This window comes from Heptranchias perlo, chromosome 2 (assembly GCF_035084215.1).
Source record: "Heptranchias perlo isolate sHepPer1 chromosome 2, sHepPer1.hap1, whole genome shotgun sequence".
Lineage (NCBI taxonomy): Eukaryota > Metazoa > Chordata > Chondrichthyes > Hexanchiformes > Hexanchidae > Heptranchias > Heptranchias perlo.
In genome coordinates, this window is record NC_090326.1 from 44,640,079 (window position 1) to 44,660,920 (window position 20,842).

General features: G+C 44.7%; 1 protein-coding gene across 2 annotated transcripts in view; it reads left to right on the forward strand.

Moving 5' to 3' along the window:
* Positions 1 to 20,842, forward strand: part of ulk4 (unc-51 like kinase 4) — a 548,729-nt gene that overhangs the window by 331,523 nt on the left and 196,364 nt on the right. For both annotated transcript variants that reach the window (XM_068001818.1, XM_068001817.1), the window contains exon 31: positions 9,562 to 9,610. In XM_068001818.1, the coding sequence (XP_067857919.1) occupies positions 9,562 to 9,610 (49 nt within the window). The remainder of the gene's footprint in view (positions 1 to 9,561; positions 9,611 to 20,842) is intronic.

Below are 20,842 nucleotides of genomic sequence, written 5' to 3' on the forward strand. Positions count from 1 at the left end.
GCTCTCTGAAGTGACCAATTTTTCTAAGCTATGTAAAGAATAAAATCACAATAATGTAAGAAATAATAGCTTGGGAAAATTGGTCAAAAATACAGATTTTGATAGTCTGTAGGTTTCTCGAATGGGCAAAACGGAAAGCTCTGAAACAAAAGTTTATTTCCAGAAATACTTTAGTCTTGAATTTCTTGGTCGATCCCAAGTGAGCAAAGTGGCAAATGCAAAAGCAAAATAAAATGTGGGAATTAAATAATTAGAGAGCCCTGAAGCTCAATCATTTTGCATTTTGACAAAATGTCACTGACTATGACTGTGGACCATGGAGAAAAAGTGATAAAATAAAATTACAGATGGCCAGTTCTAAACCATTCTATTTCTAAAGTTACTTTGTAACTTGAAGCTTATCATGAGGAATAAGCCTTGTGAGAACTCTAGACCTACAGACAATGAGTGTCTGTTTATGTATCAAATGACCTTTGCATATTCTGGAAGAGACTTTTGAATGGATGGCATATCTAGCCCAGTTTTGAAACTGAAGCCCCATCTAAGATCTACTCCATGGGTTATTATTGTGAAATTATTGCTTTCTTTCACTGCGATTGTGTTTCATAGCAATAACTTTTCTTAAAGCAACTTTACAAATAACAATTTTGCATTTATTTTAAATAAAAAATATACTCTGTGTATAATGAATTAGATCAATTACTTCACCCCTGGTCTGTGCTGAGTTAGTGGATCACTGCCTTGTGGGGACTGTACAATTGGCCTCTGTGTCGCTAGGCTAGAGAGGGGAAAATTCCACTGAGGTTCCCTCTCCTGCTCAGTATCCAGTAACCCCTGCTGGAAGTGCCACATGTCAACACTCACTGTCTGTGCTTACACTTGAAAAATAACCAGATGGAGGGGAAACTGGATTGTGGCCGGTGACCCAAATCAGACAGCATGAGTACATTTTAACCCCCGAGAATGGGTGGGTTGGGGGTGGGTGGGGAGTAAAAATGCTCGGTTTTTGGAGCGGGACCACATCCCGGCTCCAACCCTCCGACTTCCAAGTTTGACCCAAGTTACAGTCGGCTCTCATTTGGACCTTTAAACCAGTGATTGATACATGTGAAGAAAAGGTGAGTTTTTGCAGCAGGGCACTCAGTTCTCTCAGACAAACCTTTGGCTGGGACTTCTTTGTGATTGGACTGAGATTTCTGAGCATTCTTGAATTCACACATATTTACCTACATTTTGGACCCCCTCATCTGCACAATCCTTCATGCAGAGTTGCTCCCGGCTGGGCCTGGTGGCCACGCATTGCCCGTCACAGTTAAAGTCACTGCTGCCCTCAATTTCTTCGCCTCCGGATCCTTCCAGGGCGCCACCGGTGACATCACCAGGACCTCTCAGTCGTCTGCACATAAGTGTATACAACAGGTCACAGATGGCTTGTTTGCCACGGCATCCGACTATGTCGACTTCCCCATCGACGATTTCAGCCAGACTGAGAGGGCAGTGGGTTTCCACTCTCTGACTGGCTTCCCGTGGGTGCAAGGCGCAATTGATTGCACACACATAGTAATCCGAGGACCTGCACATGAGCCAGGACTGTTCATCAACCAAAGGGATATCACTCCATCAATGCACAGCTGGTTTGCGACCACTGGAAGAGGTTTCTGCAGGTGTGTGCCAAATTCCCTGGTAGCTGCCATGATTCCTTCATTTTGCGCGAGTCCAACATCCCAGCCCTCTTCCACACACAAGACAGACTTAAGGGCTGGCTCCTTGGCGACAAGGGATACCCCGTGCAGATGTGGCTCATGACACCTGTGAGAAACCCCACCATCGAGACACAGCAGCAGTACAACGACAGTAATATCACCACCAGGTGTGTCATTGAACAAACCATTGGAACGCTGAAGATGCACTTCAGGTGCCTGGGTCGATCAGGGGTGCCCTTCAATACTCACCAGCGAGGATGTGCTGAATAATAGTCGTGTGTTGCATCCTGCACAATATCATTCAACAGAGAGGGTACAGGTGGAGGAGCTGCTATGTGCTCATGAAGCATCCGCATCTGCCGGGAACATTGAAGAATTCTAGGCGGAGGACGAAGATGGGCAACCCATCAGCAGAGCAGTGGCACACATGGCTGCTTGTGGTGTCAGGGAGTCACTCATATCTGATAGATTCTCGTAAGGAGATCTGCAAACTGAAGATAGTGAAGTAGTCAGACCATCTGGAACAACCACCATCACCGACACTAGCTCCCCCCACCCCCCTCCTCCACTTGCACAGAACAGTCCTTCAACCGTGTGTACACCTATTATAAACACGCCCAATTGGTGGCATGAAGTTTTGGCGTTCATGATGAAGCACACGAAAGGGCACTTTCACAAAAGGGACTTAAGAATGGACAAGACGGGGCAGTGGTGGTGACAATTATAACATTCAATGTGAACGTAACAAAAAATAAATAGAAATGAAATACATGACATTTATTCGGACACCTTTGTGCATATCCTTGATGATTACAAAACCTTCTCCGTCCTCTTCCTACAGCTTCTACTTGGTGCATCCCCTGTTGCTTGAGCAGAGATAGTGGCAGGTTGCTCAGGTCCCTGCCCTGACTGCTGAGATGCTCTTGGCCTACGCCCTCTGGGTTTTGGAGCCTGTGAGGGCCCCGCCGAAGACTGTTCCACCTGCACCCATGCAGGGTCAGACTCAGCCACCTGAAGAGGAGACAGCATTGCGGGTACTGGTTGAGGTGGGGGCAACAGGTGAGACGTTGGAGCACTTTGAGTAGAGTCCCCACTTCCATGTCCCCTTTCCCAGTCATCCTTATCCAGGGCCACGGCCACATCACTCCTAACACTCTGCTGGCCAACAGCTTGGAGAAAATCTGTGACACATTGTAAGGCTACTGCTAAAGTATTTGTCTGCCTGTTTAAGACAGCAGAATAGTTGGTACCCTGAGTCCCCACGGCCGTTGTCGTGGCCTGAATGGACTCATTCGTGAGCTGTGCTTGAAGCTCAATGGAGGCCGCCATTCTCTCCATCGCAGACATTCCCGCACTTACTTGCATCACCATTCCACTAATGCAGGAGATGGACTCCTCCATGCTCTTTCCTATTGTAGAGAATGTGCAGGCAGGTCTTCCAGTACGTCGTAAAGGTGCATCGGTACTTCGATCATTCTCCTTCTCAAGGATGACCCCCGGGGTACAGCATCTGTGTCCAGCTGAGCAGAGCTTGGAGAGGAGTGCACCCACCAACGTGGACTCTCCACAGCTGCCCCTGCCCCTGCCTCCACTTGTGAGTGGTGAATCACCAGGTGACAACCCAACTAACCGTCCAATAGGACCCACCGAAGTGTGAGTATCTGCACTGGTGGATGGCTCAGTATGATGTGACGGTGCGCCCTCAGAGACCGGGAGCTCGTCTGAGGAATCACCCTCGTCCAGGTCTTGTGCCGCTTCAGCAATCCTTAAAGGCCTTGGAGGAGAACATAAAGCCATATTAAGAATTATCGCAGAAATTATGTTGCAATGAACAGACTGAGGTGTGCAACAGATCAATCATTGATAACATCAATTCATGATGTGTGTGAGGGTTGTTAAAGTTCTGTCACCAGTCGTTTGCGGGGTGCCAGTATCAGCATCTCCATCAGCCAGGCATTCAACCGTTCGGCTGAGGTCAAAGGCCTCCTTTTCCGCCTCTGTCAGGGCCATTATTTGTGGTGGCCCCCTCCAGTCCTAATCTTCTCCCTTACGTTTTGTGCTCTCTTCTCCTACAAGGGGAGAAAGAACAGAGTGAGCGAGGGTGAAAGGATCACCCGATGGATGCATTGCTTTGGTGAAGCTGCCAATGAAAGAGATGCATCAGAGGGTGAGCATCAGACAGATTCATGACATTGCATCAGGATTGGGGTGAGTGTGAGTGGGCGTGGTGGATTCACAAATCAGGGGCTTGGATGGAGAGAAATTTGTTGAGTGTATTCAGGAGGAATTTCTCATTCAGTATGTGGATGGCCCGACTAGAGAGGGGGCAAAACTTGACCTCCTCTTGGGAAATAAGGAAGGGCAGGTGACAGAAGTGTTAGTGAGGGATCACTTTGGGACCAGTGATCATAATTCCATTAGTTTTAAGATAGCTATGGAGAAGGATAGGTCTGGCCCAAAAGTTAAAATTCTAAATTGGGGAAAGGCCAATTTTGATGGTATTAGACAGGAACTTTCAGAAGTTGATTGGGAGAGTCTGTTGGCAGGCAAAGGGACGTCTGGTAAGTGGGAGGCTTTCAAAAGTGTGTTAACCAGGGTTCAGGGTAAGCACATTCCTTACAAAGTGAAGGGCAAGGCTGGTAGAAGTAGGGAACCTTGGATGACTCGGGAGATTGAGGCACTAGTCAAAAATAAGAAGGAGGCATATGACATGCATAGGCAGCTGGGATCAAGTGGATCCCTTGAAGAGTATAGAGATTGCCGGAGTAGAGTTAAGAGAGAAATCAGGAGGGCAAAAAGGGGATATGAGATTGCTTTGGCAGATCAGGCAAAGGTGAATCCAAAGAGCTTCTACAAATACATAAAGGGCAAAAGGATAACTAGGGAGAGAGTAGGGCCTCTTAAGGATCAACAAGGTCATCTATGTGCGGAACCACAAGAGATGGGTGAGATCCTGAATGAATATTTCACATCGGTATTTACGGTTGAGAAAGGCATGGATGTTAGGGAACTTGGGGAAATAAATAGTGATGTCTTGAGGAGTGTACATATTACAGAGAGGGAGGTGCTGGAAGTCTTAACGCGCATCAAGGTAGATAAATCTCCGGGACCTGATGAAATGTATCCCAGGACGTTATGGGAGGTTAGGGAGGAAATTGCGGGTCCCCTAGCAGAGATATTTGAATCATCCACCGCTACAGGTGAGGTGCCTGAAGATTGGAGGGTAGCAAATGTTGTGCCTTTGTTTAAGAAGGGCGGCAGGGAAAAGCCTGGGAACTACAGACCAGTGAGCCTGACATCTGTAGTGGGTAAGTTGTTAGAGGGTATTCTGAGAGACAGGATCTACAGGCATTTGGAGAGGCAGGGACTAATTAGGAACAGTCAGCATGGTTTTGTGAGAGGAAAATCATGTCTCACGAATTTGATTGAGTTTTTTGAAGGGGTAACCAAGAAGATAGATGAGGGCTGTGCAGTAGACGTGGTCTACATGGACTTCAGCAAAGCATTTGACAAGGTACCGCATGGTAGGTTGTTACATAAGGTTAAATCTCATGGGATCCAAGGTGAGGTAGCCAATTGGATACAAAATTGGCTTGACGACAGAAGACAGAGGGTGGTTGTAGAGGGTTGTTTTTCAAACTGGATGCCTGTGTCCAGCGGTGTGCCTCAGGGATCGGTGCTGGGTCCGCTGTTATTTGTTATTTATATTAATGATTTGGATGAGAATTTAGGAGGCATGGTTAGTAAGTTTGCAGATGACACCAAGATTGGTGGCATTGTGGACAGTGAAGAAGGTTATCTAGGATTGCAACGGGATCTTGATAAATTGGGCCATTGGGCCGATGAATGGCAGATGGAGTTTAATTTAGATAAATGTGAGGTGATGCATTTTGGTAGATCGAATCGGGCCAGGACCTACTCCGTTAATGGTAGGGCGTTGGGGAGAGTTATAGAACAAAGAGATCTGGGAGTACAGATTCATAGCTCCTTGAAAGTGGAGTCACAGGTGGATAGGGTGGTGAAGAAGGCATTCAGCATGCTTGGTTTCATTGGTCAGAACATTGAATGCAGGAGTTGGGATGTCTTGTTGAAGTTGTACAGGGCATTGGTGAGGCCACACTTGGAGTACTGTGTACAGTTCTGGTCACCCTATTATAGAAAGGATATTATTAAACTAGAAAGAGTGCAGAAAAGATTTACTAGGATGCTACCGGGACTTGATGGTTTGACTTACAGGGAGAGGTTAGACAGACTGGGACTTTTTTCCCTGGAGAGTAGGAGGTTAAGGGGTGATCTTATAGAAGTCTATAAAATAATGAGGGGCATAGATAAGGTCGATAGTCAAAACCTTTTCCCAAAGGTAGGGGAGTCTATAACGAGGGGGCATAGATTTAAGGTGAGAGGGGAGAGATACAAAAGGGTCCAGAGGGGCAATTTTTTCACTCAAAGGGTGGTGAGTGTCTGGAACGAGCTGCCAGAGGCAGTAGTAGAGGCGGGTACAATTTTGTCTTTTAAAAAGCATTTGGACAGTTACATGGGTAAGATGGGTATAGAGGGATATGGGCCAAGTGCAGGCAATTGGGACTAGCTTAGTGGTATAAACTGGGCGACATGGACATGTTGGGCCGAAGGGCCTGTTTCCATGTTGTAACTTCTATGATTCTATGATTCTAGGAGGTGAGGAAGTGCACAGAAAATGAAGGTAAGTTGATACTGAGCCTTAAGTGGGTGTGAGGAGTTATGTGATGGAGTAGACTTGGCAGGACAGAGTGAGGGGGGGGGGGGGTAATGTGCACCACAGGATGTAGGTGAATCAGTAGCTGTATTCACATTTCCTGTCCTGGTTAGGTCATTGAAGTGCTTCCTACCTTGCACCCACATCCTTGAGACGGTGCTCACACTGCTCAGCTCCTCTGCCATCTCGAGCCAGGCCTTCCTGGGATGAGGGGGTTATCTTATGAGGAAAGGTTGGACATGTTGGGCCTGTATACACTAGAGTTTAGAAGAATGAGAGGTGATCTTATTGAAACATATAAGATCCTGAGGGGACTAGAAGGGGTAGATGCTGAGAGGATGTTTCCCCTTGTGGGAGAGACTCGAACTAGGGGCCACAGTTTAAAAATAACGGGTCTCCCATTTAAGATGGAGATGAGGAGAAATTTTTTCTCTCAGAGGGTTGTGATTCTGTGGAACTCCCTTCCCCAGAGAGCGGTGGAGGCAGGGTCATTGAATATTTTTAAGGCTGAGTTAGATAGATTCCTGATTAACAAGGGAGTCAAAGGTTATAATAGGTAGACAGGAAAGTAGGGTTGCGGTCACAATCAGATCAGCCATGATCTTATGAAATGGCAGAGCAGGCTCGAGGGGCTGAATGGCCTACTACTACTCTTAATTCGTATGTTCGTATGTTCTTGGTGGCAAAGGCAGGGTGCTTCCTCCTGTCAGCCGGGTACAATGTATCCCTCCTGCTCCTCACACCTAGTAGCAACTCAAGAGAAGAGTCACTGAACCAGGCCTCATCCTTTGTTGCTCCATTTGGCTCAATTCCTCCTTTCTCCCTCAAAATCCTTGGTTGCAATGGGCCTTTAAATACTCCAGCTCCCAGCATGTCATTTGGGTGTGCAGTGTGCCCGCTACACAGCTTGGAGTGGCGAAACCCAGAAATCACATTAAGGGCCTTCAATTGAGTCGCAATCGCTCGAGAAAACGCACAAAAGAATTTTCCAAGTTTCCCACGCACGAATTGACCCTCCCGCTGAGTCCTGCCGGTATGTTAAAATTTACCTCCATGAGTCAGCACCTGCGTGAAAAGAAGGGCAGATATCAACTGATTAGTTATTTGGGGCTCAATTTTAGGGGGCAGTTGGGAGCGGAGGGGCTCCAAAAATCGTGGAAGTCCCGTTCGGGTTCAGAAGCCGGCTCCAACCCGCCGACTTCCAAGTTACCCAGGGATCCACCTGTGTGCGCCCGGGCGACCCGAAAACGGAAGTCCCGCCGGCAATTAAAGCCGGCGGGATGACAGTTAAAGAGCCAAATGTACCTCATTGAGGTACTTAAGGCACTTTACCTGTGACAGATGAAGTAATTGTAACGATTTTTAACTTACCTGGGCGGCTTGCCCACCGCTTCTGATTCACGCCTGGTGGGCCGGATCAGGGAAAAAGAAACTAAATAAATTACATAAAACATCACAGAAGGAAGTTAAAACACAAAATGAACCTATCTTTGCGCCCTGCTCCGATGCCCGATGTCTCCCTCTCCGATCTCCCCCTCTTCACCCCCCCCCAATGTCCTCCCGATCTTCCACTCACCTCCGATCTTCCCCTCTCCCCCCCGATCTTCCCCTCTCCCCTCCTCGATCTTCCCCTTTCCCCCCGATCTTCCATTCTCGCCCCCGATCTTCCCCTCATCACCCCCGATCTTCCCCTCCCCCCGATCTTCCCCTCATCACCCCCGATCTTCCCCTCCCCCCGATCTTCCCCTCATCACCCCTGATCTTCCCCTCATCACCCCCGATCTTCCCCTCATCACCCCCGATCTTCCCCTCCCCCCCGATCTTTCCCTCTCCCCCCCGATCTTTCCCTCTCCCCCCCCCGATCTTCCCCTCTCCCCCCCTCGATCTTCCCCTTTCCCCCCGATCTTCCCCTTTCCCCCCGATCTTCCATTCTCCCCGCCGATCTTCCCCTCATCACCCCTGATCTTCCCCCTCCCCCGATCTTCCCCTCTCCCCCCCGATCTTCCCCTCTCCCCCCCCGATCTTCCCCTCTCCCCCCCCGATCTTCCCTTCTCCCCCCCCCCCTCGATGTCCCCTCTTCCCCCCCCCCCAATCTTTCCCTCTCCCGCCCCCGATCTTCCATTCTCCCCCCACCCCCACCTATCTTCCAGTCCAGCGCCGGATGATGTCTCGCTCTGTCGCTTTCTCTCCCCTACCCTCGCGTTGCATCTCCTGACGGCAGCCAGCTTGTCAATCAGGCTGGCTGCCGGGCGCAAAACCCGGAGAGGATGTTAATCATCAGCAATCAACATGTGATCGCGTCGGAAACAGTAAGTTTTGTTTATACGGGTTTGCCACGCGCACCTTCACCCCCCCCCCCCCCCCTCCCACTGCCATCCCGCCACCATTGCAAAATCAACCCCTTGGAGTCTGATTCTTTAGTGAGTGCAATTATGGCATATCAAGAGTGCCTGGAAGGTTGGCTCTTTCAGACATCTACATTATGAAAAAAAGAAGAACTTGCATTCATATAGCGTCTTTCACATCCTCTAGATGTCCCAAAGCACTTTACAGCCAATAAATTACTTTTGAAGTGTCGGCACTGTTATTTTGTAGGCAAAGGTGGTGGCCAATGTGTGCAGAGCAAGGTCTCACAAACAGCAGTGATAAAAATAACCAGATTGTTTTTGGTGATCTTGGTAAATAAAGTTTGTTACAAATCCCTTGTTGTTTCGACATCTGCACACTTTTAATAAGATGACTACAAAGCCCAGCAAATAGATTTTTACCTAATTTACAATTCATGACTTTTCATTCATTCTAACATTATTGTTTACTCCGATCCCTTGTAAAGTATTCAAATATATTTTGAGTTGCTAGCTTTGATCAATAAGGCAGACAGTGAGTCATTTCCAATAAACTCTGACATTGCTCATGTTTATTAGGTATGTGCAAGCTCAATTACAAACTGCATTAGTCAGAGGCCAGTGTTCTGGATCACTGACCTATAGATCTTGGCAGCACAGCCATTCACAATGAACTTTTCATTTATGCATCAGTAGCAACAATAATATTGCACCTTTAATGAAGATGAAAAAGTGCTTGTGTTGTAATTAATATGATGCTAATAATTTGCATTTTCAGATTAATTGAAGAAAGCCAGCTTGTGCCCATTCTTTTCCAGGTCATTTTGGTGAGTACCAAGTGTTAAGATTTTTTTTTCCTCTTTTAACTCTTAAATGTATTCTACTCCTCTTTTGTTACCCCATAGAAACCACTGTGTCATCGTTCAATCTCCTTTGGTCTGGCTTGTGGAATTATCCAATATCTAATAGATATTTCTGAAATTATTCAAGATTTTGAGAGCACGACGATAGAGCCTTTCCAGTGGTTGGCTAATCACTAACAAGTGGGTATAGACTAAGGATTATCACTAGAAGAACAAAGGAGGAATTTAAAAGAATCTTTTTTCACACAAGGTTATAAGAACCATGGAATCCTTTACCGTGAGGCAGGGACTATAACATAATCTTTAAAGGGAATTGGCTAAATACTTGAAAAGGAAGAAAAGGAAAGGATACAAGCAAAGGACTGGGAAATGGTATGAGAATAAATAGCTCCAGCTGAAGAGCTAGCACATGCAACAGGCACAATGGGCTGAATGGCCTGCCTCCGTGTGGTAAATTCTATGATTTTATGTATATCCAATATCAGCCATCAGGAAATGCAACAGATTGTGATATGTCAGTCTCTTAGATCCCAACTGGTAGCGCAGCTTCTCACGGTCTCGCAGCTCTGGATTATCACTGAGGTTGGTCAGAAATCATAACCCTCATGTTTTCAATGGAACCACTTCGGCACGCAATGTGCTGTTTGCAGCAGCTTGCATTTATATGGTGACTTTAACGTAGTAAAAAGTCCCAAGGCGCTTCACAGGAATGTTATCAAACAAGATTTGACACAAGCCACATAAGGAGATATTAGGACAGGCAACCAAAAGTTTGGTCAAAGGGGGAGGTTTTAGGTGCACTTCCATCAGCGTCACTGGCTAGTGGTCAGGACTGGGAACGCTGACTGAATAGTGAGGCCTAGTGTTGCTGCCCTTTTGCCACCTTGGCTAGCTCAGCTAATTCAGCATAGACTGGGGCCTTCCTACCTGTATTACCCAGTTGGTCATTGAATAAATTCACTAGGCCGTCAAAGGAAATTGTGAGCATTAAACAAAGTGCAATTTGATAAGAAGGCGGAACTCAGCCCACTATGAAGGAGCTAATGCTGATGAATAAAGTCTACAAAGAAATTAATTTTAAAACTTTATACCATGGTAATAGCTCATTTGCTGTAACTGGGGAAAAAAGCATTCATAACAATTCTTAATTTTTGAAAATATTTTATGCTGAGTTTATACAGAGTTATATTTTGTTGCAGTAATATTGGAACTTCAAATTTTGGTTGGTAGGGAAGAACATAACAATGAGTCACTTAATTTATTTGCCAACTTTGTCTATTCCTTCTCCACACCTGAAGGCAACAGCTCTTGCTGTAGCAAAGTTTCACATGTCCTCTGGTACCTCATCCAAGCTGCCATTCTTCATGTGTGAGTCTTAACTGCAGAGTATCACAACTGAGCTCAATATGATCCAGTCCACACACATTTTTCACTAGGTGTCACTGAAAAACAATCAGAAGTAGGACCCCTGGCTGAGGGGCATTTAATGCCCTGGCTGAAATCAGTGATCTCATTATAAACCAGGATTAAACCAGGTACCTGGTCTGCATTGCTTCATGCTGTACAGTGCAGTACATCTATTCATAGAGCTGTTGGAGGTGCTGTGCATCCAACAGAAGGAATTCCCTCCCTAAACCTCTCTACCTCTCTCTCCTCCTTTAAGATGCTACTTAAAGCCTACCTCTTTGACCCATCTTTTGGTCACCTGCCCCAATATCTCCTTATATGGCTCGGTGTCAAATTTTGTTCGATAACCTGTGAAGCAGCTTGGGGCATTTTACTAAGTTAAAGGCGTTATATAACTGCAAGTAGTTATTGTTGTTGTAACTGGAAATCCAATCTGCACAATTCTTGCATTGACACAATGAAGAGGCTAAGGTTGCAAAATGGATACCTCACAGCTGTGAGTTAATAAGTACTTTAATGATGAGATGTGACTTCTAACACACAAGCCAAGTACGTGTACTATAAATTGGCCAATTTTTGACATTAAAACATTCCTGTCTCTTCCATTATCACAGAGTTCCATACAGTACTTTAAGGGGCAAATCAATGTACACTGGCAAATGGGACTAAATTTTGATTTAAAAAATAAATTTCTATTTTCATTCAATCGATTACTTAATTTTTAGGAGGAAAGGTTGGAAATGAGTGAGAAATTCTTCTGTGAATGACATCTAGCAGGCTTTGGAGATTATTTACAAAAACAGGTTTCGTTGTGTTAAAAAAACTGCTGCTTACTCAATGACTCAGCCAGCTTATCCGATCAGTAGCTATGCAGACCAATAGATTCCAGGTTTGATCTCTGTGCCAAGATCTCACCAGGACCAGAGGTGCCCCAATTGGCTGATTAGGCAGGGATAGGGAAAATTTTCTGGTATTATCAAATGGCCCCTGCTGGGAGTGTGCACATGTCGACAAAATTGGGCTTAGCTGTGAGGACCTTGTGTTCAAATAGCATGCCGACACTCGCTGTCAAGGCTCACACACCAGTGATGGCGACTTGGGCAATGTGTTGGAGAACGCCTGCACCTGTGGAACCAGACCCAAGCAAGGAGTCAACACATTCAGGAGAGGAGGAGAGAAAATTGGCAGTGGAATTCCTAACGGGAAGCCCGGAAGTACGGGTTTCCTGGACGTCCTTACGATTTTGATGTAAGGACATCTTTTATTTTTTTTTGACGGCTTCCTGCCCAACAGGCCGGTCTGATTGACAGGCTGGTCTTAGTCAGATGGGAGAAGAGGAAGAAAGAGGTCATGATGGCTAAGTGTTAGTTGGGCGGGGGTCATAGAGAGGGAGGGTTGCGGGTCATCGGGGGTGGCTCAGTCAATGAGAGTCATGGAGGCGGTTCGGGGGTCACCGGGAGGGTCAGTCATCAGGGGATCTCAGTCTCCGGGGGGGTTCGGACATCAGGGGGGGCTCAGTTTCTGGGACGGGGGATCAGTCATCGGGGAGTCAGTCATCGGGAGGGGTCAGTCATTGGGGGGGTGTCAGGGTCGGGGGTCATCTTGGTGAGGAGGATCGGAGATCGTGGGGGTGGCTGCTGCAGTTAGGCTTGTTGGGCCTGAGGGAAGCACTCCTGCTCCTCCGGGCCCACAAGCTGTGCTATAAAGGCACTTACCTGCTGTTTCGAGCCTTCTCACCTCCCCTCACGTGACGTGAAGTAGAAGGCCCGGGTATCCCGACCCCCAGGGGTTAAAAACAAAAAAAACGTCAAAAGGAGGCCTCCTTGAAAGCTTTACATGACCAACCCGCCTCTTGAGAGCGGGTTGGTCACCCGCCCCTCGTCCCGCCTCTGAAAACCAGAAGTGGGCAGGTTGAGGGCGGGTTTTAGATTTTTAAAATTTTTACTGCCCCCCCCGCCCCCAACACACCCATTTTTCCCATTTAAAATCATGCCCCGGTTTGCAGAAATGTTTTGTAGCATCTTGAGTAGTAGACATCTAAATTTTCATTTACAACCTGTGTCAAACATTGTGGTTCCTCATTGAACTTCAGGTTCCCAAAATCCTGCTGCTGTTTTGGATCAAGTGTTCCCATGATGCATTAGGACACCAAACAGATTCTGTGCACCAATAAAATTACTCCAATGTGGGAGGCAGCAGCAGCCATATGAAGAACAACAACTTGCACTTATATAGCACCTTTAATGTAGAAAAATGTACCAAGGCGCATCATAGAGGCATAGTTAGACAAGAATGGATGGCGAGCCAAAGAAGGAGGTATTAGGATGGATTACTGAAAGCTTGGTCAAAGAGGGAGATTTTAAGGAGGGTCTTAAAGTAGGAGAGGGAGGTGGAGAGGCAGAGAGATTTAGGGAGGGAAATCCAGAGCTTAGACGGCTGAAGACATGGTGGGGGAAAGGGAATGGGGGAATGCACAAGAGGTCAGAGTCCGAGGGATGCAGAGTTCTCAGAGGGTTATAGGTCTGGAGGAGCTTACAGAGCTAGGAGGGGCAAGGGCATGAAGGGATTTAGACAAGAGGATGAGAATTTTTAAATTGGAGGCATTGAAGGAACCGGGAGTCAATATAGGTCAATGAGCACAGGGGTGATTCATAGAGAACAAGAGCATAGCTCGCGTCGTAACTATGTATTCTTAGTCCCAGTTTAGATTGTTGCTTTGCAAATCACACTAGAGTATTTTTTTTAAATCACATATATACTGTTAAAGATATGAGGTAGTTTTATTCAGTTTGTATCCATTTTTGAACTGACACTGGGGCAGCGTGAAATGTCAATTTTCGGTGCATTCCACAATTTTGCACCATGATGCCGCCCTAAAGAATTAAGGATTGTGGCGACATTGCTGCGGGTAAGTTAGGAAACAGTTTGTAGTTGATTCTCTTTTAATATTAATAATTTAATGTTATTCAGTCCAAAGGTTAATAGCATTAAAAACAATTAAGCAATTAAAAACGTGACCATTTTGGTACTGGTCTCCTGAAAGCACCAAAAATTCAGACATGGAGCTATTGTACATTCATGACACACAGCAGCAACAGTATTCATATGTGCATGGCATTTTAGGAGCACACAACTAAAAGAAAACAACAGCATTTTGATCGATAACAATGAAGTCTGTGAAAACACAAGAGACCTGGATTCTATTCCACTCTCTGAAAAAAGGATAGCTCTAATATCATCCTCTGTGTTGTCTGCATTTAGTGCAAAGCCCCAGGAGAATGAGACTGGGTTTATGTCTGTTCTCTTCCTCATTAGTGTGCGTAATGGAGATCTTGACTGGGTGAATGGCATTTCTGATTCACAGGCTCTTGTGCATGTCACTGCAGAATGGGACTTTATTGATGTCTTAACGAACTTGACTACAATATGAAAAAACAATCCTCATCTGTGCTAATACTTGTATCTTGTAGCTGTTGGACAGCCAGCTGTATAGTTCAATCTTTGGGGGAGGGTTTTTAATAGAAATGAGAACGAGCTTTGCTGATTGCAGGAAATAAACTTGCTGTCAAATATTAATCCCAAAAAACTGTACAGTAGTAATAATGAAAGTACTGTAGAACTGATCATTATTGCAGTCAAATAAAACTTGGCTCAGGATAATATACTTACTGCAACTATTTAGATTGCATGAAGTAGAGAGTTTGGAGCATACATTTTTGTTGTCACGAAAGCGTGCACTCCCCTCCCTCATTTAAAAGACTTGTGCTCTCATCATACAGTGAAGATAATTGTCCTTATGAGGTATGAACTGCACTGACTGACAGAATCCCAAATCATGGGAGAATATCAGGAGAAGGATTCTACAGTTAAGTGCTGCCAGTTCTGAGGATATTAGGAGGATAACATGGACTGAATGTTTTCTTGCTGTAACATTACAGACTAGAATATTTACTTTTGCCTTATGGGATGCAGTAATTTGTCAGAGCCATTAGCTTGTGGTGTTCACTGTAGAATGTTAGATGGTCAAGGGATGAATTTACAGAGGATGAATTATGTGGGATCCCAAGTTGGATTTGTGCCAGTATGTATATCCATTATCTCCATTACTCATGCACCACAGACCTCAAATCAGTGGGATTTTATGCATATTTGTAACGAGTCCTCCGATAATCCATTGTTATATTTTTGCCACTCGTGAAAAATTACAGACATCACCAAGATGAGTACACAGGTAAGGCGGCAGTTTGTACTGATCAGTGTACATGTGACAGTGTTATTGAGTGCCTTGATGTCAGAGATACAAAATGACAGGAAACTCTTATCTGAGAGTGTGCAGATTACAAGGATATAAAGATGAATAGCATTATCACAAGCTTAAGAGTACACAAAATAGTTCTTATCATCGGGTTACATTGAGTCTACAGCACAGAATCAAGCCATTCGGCCCAACTGGTCTATGCAGGTGTTTATGCTCCACAATACGCCTTCTCCCTTCCTACTTCATGTAACCCTATCATACCCTTCTATTCCTTTCTCCCTCGTGTACTTATCTAGCTTCCTTTTAAATGCACCTATGCTATTTGCTTCAGCTACTCCTTGTGGTAGCGAGTTCCACATTCTTACCACTCTTTGGGGAAAAAAGTTTCTCTTGAATTCCCTATTGCATTTATTAGCGACTATTTTATATTTATGATCTCTAGTTTTGGACTCCCCCACAAGTGGCAACATTTACTCTACATCTACCCTATCAAACCCTTTCATCATCTTAAAGACCTCTATCAGGTCATCCCTCAGCCTTCTCTTTTCTAGAGAAAAGAGCGCCAGCCTGTTCAACCTTTCCTGATAAGTATGTCCTCTCAGGTCTGGTATCATCCTTGTGAATCTTTTAAATCCTTTTTATATTATGGGGACCAGAACTGTGTATCGTACTCCAAGTGTGGTCTAACCAAGGTTCTATACAAGTTTAACATAACTTCTCTGCGTTTCAATTCTATCCCTCTAGAAATGCATCCCACTGCTTTGTTTGCCTTTTTTATGGCCTTTTAAGCTGCGTCGCTACTTTTAGTGATTTGTGTATCTGTACCCCTAGATCCCTTTGCCCCTCTACCTCATTTGGACTCTTATTATCCAAGCAGTATGTGGCGTCCTTATTCTTCCTACCAAAATGCACCACCTCACACTTATCTATATTGAAATTCATTTGCCAATTACATGCCCATTTTGCAAGTTTATTAATGTCCTCTTGCATTTTGACACATTCTTCCTTTGTATTAACTAATCACCACCAATTTGGTGCTGCTGCAAATTTTGAAATTGTAATACCATATGGAGGTTTAACCTCTACCTTTGACTGTATTACATTTCAGGTAGGACCTTGGAGACAGCTTGTTATAATGAAAGATTTGTGTTAAAAATAGTTTGTTATAATAAGGTTCATTCATATTGTTCAGAAAATATAGGACAGTAAAGGAACTTGACTGTACCTACAATAATAGACTTTGTCACTCATATCCATGGGGCAAGTTTTTTTTAGCAGCTTGTAATATAACTGAGCAAGAAAAGTACCTCAAACGATGCTTAGCTGGACATTTGGGAGTGAAGTTAGATGCACATTATGAAATGAAGATTTACTTTGCAATGTGTGCAGACTTCAGGCTTTTGTCATAGCGCACATAGGTGTTGCTGGCAAGCCTGACCCTGAACTTTGTATAGAAAGATGATGAATGAAGAACAGAGAATGGGTCCTGTGTGTGTTTCTGTGCTGTCCATGACTTCTTGAATCTTTTTAATTTGCAGCCAGTTTACAAGTCACACTAATCAGACCCATCGTGCAGGGCCAACTGTGACTAAATTTCAGTGAATTTTCAGATTAGCATAATTTTTTGCACTTATTTCAAACTAAAAGTCTGTTACATTTTTTGATAGAATAACCAGCACTTTGTGATATATTTCAAGATAATTCACAAAATTATCTTGCAAGGCTTTGAGTTTACGGTTGTAGGCTCATGCAGAGATACTTGCCCCTGTTCCACCTCCCATCACTCTGGAGAGTAAATTTGTAATAAATTTATGTAGTTATTTGTAATTCGGACTTGTTACAAAATCAAGATTTTTTATTGTTTACAACAATTCTGAAGCTGAAATATGTTTTGATGCTATGCCTTGGTTCTCAGCTTCGTCCACAGTACCTTGTTTTCAGTGGTACTGGAGCGGGTAAATTAACAACCACAGAGAGGTAGAGAAGGGGTTTTTAAGGGAAATAATAGGATAGATTTTCTGATGTGTCTCGCTGGCAGGACAACAACAACTTGCACTTACGTAGTGCCTTTAACATTTAAAATGTCCCACGGTATTTCACAGATAGGCATGACGAAAACAGATTCTGAGCCTACAGAGGAAAGATTAAGAGGGGCAGGCAAAGGCTTGGTCAAAAAGGTGAGTTTTAAGGAGGACAGATGGGCAAAGAGGCAAAGGAGTTTAGGGAGGGAGTTCCACAGAGTCGGACAGGAGTAGCCGAAGGTTATGCTGCCGATGATGGGGCAAAGGAAGGATGCAGATGAGGCCGGAGTCAGAGGAACAGTAAATTTGAGTGGGGATAATTTAGGAAGGGAGGAACGAAATATGGAGGGATTTTAAGACATGGTGAGGATTTTAAATTTGGGGGATGGGAAGACAGGGTGGGTCAGTGAAGACATGGTGATGGCCATATGATACAAACAGCGGAGTTTTAGATAAGTTGGAGTTTATGCAGAGTGGAGAATGGGAGGCCAACTTTGGAGTAATCAAAGTGACAAAGGCAGGTATGAGGGTTTCAGAAGCAGAGGAGCTGAGGTGGGGTGGAGGCAGGCAATGTTGAAGAGGTGGCAGTGAGTAGGCGGTCTCTGTGATGGAGAAGTTATTGGGTGTGAAGCTCAGCTCGGCGTCTACTATGTGCTCTCAGATTCTGTGAGTTCTCAGAGAGTCTATGTACTCAACTGTGTGCCCATTGTACAAAGCCCAGTGTTTTCCAGCTGGGGCTGTGCTACTATCATTGGAGACTTTCACTACAAATGAGCAAGTACCTCATTAAGGGTGTAAAAATAATTTAAATTAAGATAAACTTTATCTTAGCACAGTTTCCTGAGGATTAAGAAATTATTAATCATTGTCGACCCATATAAATTTGGCATAAAGTCACTTTCTGGCCTTTGGTAGTTAATTTTTTAAAGGTGCGTCATGCATTCTTTTAGCTTTACGTTGACTTCCTTGCAATTTTGACTTTTGAGTTCCTAATTTTGCATTTGGTGCATTTATTAATTTTTTTAAAACTTATTTTATTTGATTGCCTTTTCACATCTTAGCATCTCATAGAGCTTGAAATTAATTCTAAGCATCCTAAAGTGTTTCTTTTTTAGCATAATGGCAAGTTAATTTTATTTACAAAAATGGAGCATTATAGAAAGTTTGCTTCTCCCATTTGATCACAGCTGGAAGATGTTCAACATGCTGAGTACTTCCTTTTCATACTGCATTAGATTGCACTCTGGTTCCATTAGGGTGGATGTTCCTGTGGGAAATTGGTCTTGTCCTCAGGGAGCTTGACAATAAGGAGGATCTGCAGAGGAAAGATTGGAGCAGGTCCAGGACCATCTAAGATGGTCTGTTACCCAAGTATGGTCTATTAATTCTGCCAGAACTATTTGGGCATGACAGAGGAGTTTTGCCTATGATTCACCCTCCTCCAGTGCAACCTGCAAACAACGTCAGCAACAGGGTCGGCTCTGCCCACGACATAAGAGCCTTGGAGGTAGAAATTGGTCTTGGGCGATATAGTATTGGCCGCCTGTTATGCCCCCCGCCCGATACACTCCCTGCCCGATATTCAGACCCCTTGACTTCAATAGAACTTAACATCAGGTGGGGCGTTAACAGGCGGCAGCTGCGATAATGCCTGTTTAGTGCTGCCACCCAAGACGGATTTCCACCCCCTGAACATTTATGTAACTTTCTCATTTCATGGTGCCTCAAGTGAAACGTACCAAGTTAGCCAATCTGCGCATACCGCAGGTCACTGAAGCCTTGTTTGACAAGGCAACCAATTTCACACCTTTTCTAATGGAAAACTGCAGCAGCAAGTAAGGCCGTTGCACTTTTTCGGATTGCCAATTTTCCATCCATTAATTTTATTGTACACCATACTCTGCATCAGGGGCACTAAGAACAAAAATTTACCGCACAAAGATTCGGTGTGGCTGTACATATGCTTCTGTGGGAGTGAGTGAATGAGGGAAAGACATAAGAACAGGATGGTAATTGCCAGAAGTTGGGGATGGCCTGCTGCTTCACCTTTCCCTACTACTTTTGCTTTGATTCGACAGGATGTCCAGTGTGGCTTTCTCCAAGGAAGGGAAAGGCCTGTGATTTGTGAGACTTTCTCCAGGTTTGGTTTGTGCCCTTCAGTAAGGTGCCAATTTATCATGCTAGCAGATAAGTAGTCTTGAGATGCTGCATGTTGAAGGAGCACATGTACAATGCATGATTTTGCTAACCTGCATGTCAGTAAGTGATCATCCACCTAGTTTGTGTTGCAACGCTTTGAGGTGTGGTGCCCTTAGAAGATGTGTGTGTACTGAATTTTCCAGTTGTGTGTTGCACCTTGAATTTGTGCCTTGCTGAGGTGTGGGTATGTCGGAGATGCAATGAAAAAGCTGGAAGTTTGTGTAAGGCTTGGCACAGGTAATCAGTAAATGTGAATCATGTCAATTTGTGGTATGCAGTCTTTGGCTATTGACCAAGTAAATGGTACTGTTGGGCACTCTTATACATTGCCATATTATTTAAAGTACGCTGTCTTGTCCCCCTTCTGTTCCCAGCCCCTACTAATGCTGTACAGACCACCCGCCTTCATGCCAGGCTTGGTGCATTTCTGCCTTCTCAGAAGGTTGCTTAAAACAAGGCAATTTTACTTGTACCCACTACATGCAGCATGACACCCAGTTCAGCAGACTCCATTTAGTATTTCCACATTGGATTATTTTTCACTGTCAGCTTTGCTCAGTGGTAATACTCTCACCTCTGAGTCACAAAGCTATGGGTTCAAACCCCGTTCCTGGAATTGAGGACATTATCTAGGCTGGCATTTCAGTGCAGTACTCAGGGGGTATTGCATGTTAAACCGAGGCCTCGTCTGCCAGCTCAGGTGGACGTAGAAGATCCCATAACACTGCTTGAAGAAGATCAGGGGAGTATTTCCGTGACCTGGCCACCATTTATCCCTCAACCAACATCACCTAATTAGATTAGCTGGCCATTTATCTCATTGCTTTTTGTGGGACCTTGCTGTGTGCAAATTAGCTGCTGCATTTGCTTACAAAAGAACAATGACTACATTTAGAAAGTCATTCATTCGCTGTAAAGTGCTTTGGGGATATCCTAAGGTATTAAAATGTGCTATATAATTGCTAGTTCTTTCTTTCACTTTATTTTTGCCTCCACTACCCATTATTGGCAAAGGCCACTAACTAGTTCATTTGCATTGTGAACCTTGCTAAAGGTGCTAAAAAGAAAATGCCCCCATGCAGCTACTTGTCTTGAAGTTGCTGCATCCCTTTACATCTAAACTGCAAGGTGATTTCCGGTCCCCACATCAGTCTGACTCCCTGCACAGGCCAAAGCTCTACTAGGAACTCAGGATAATTATGCAAATAAAATGACCCTAGAAAATGACTCAGTGTTCTTTTGGCTCATTTGCATCAGCAGCTAGGCATTGCCAGCTCCACTTAGTCGGGAACAGAAAATCTACCCCCAGCA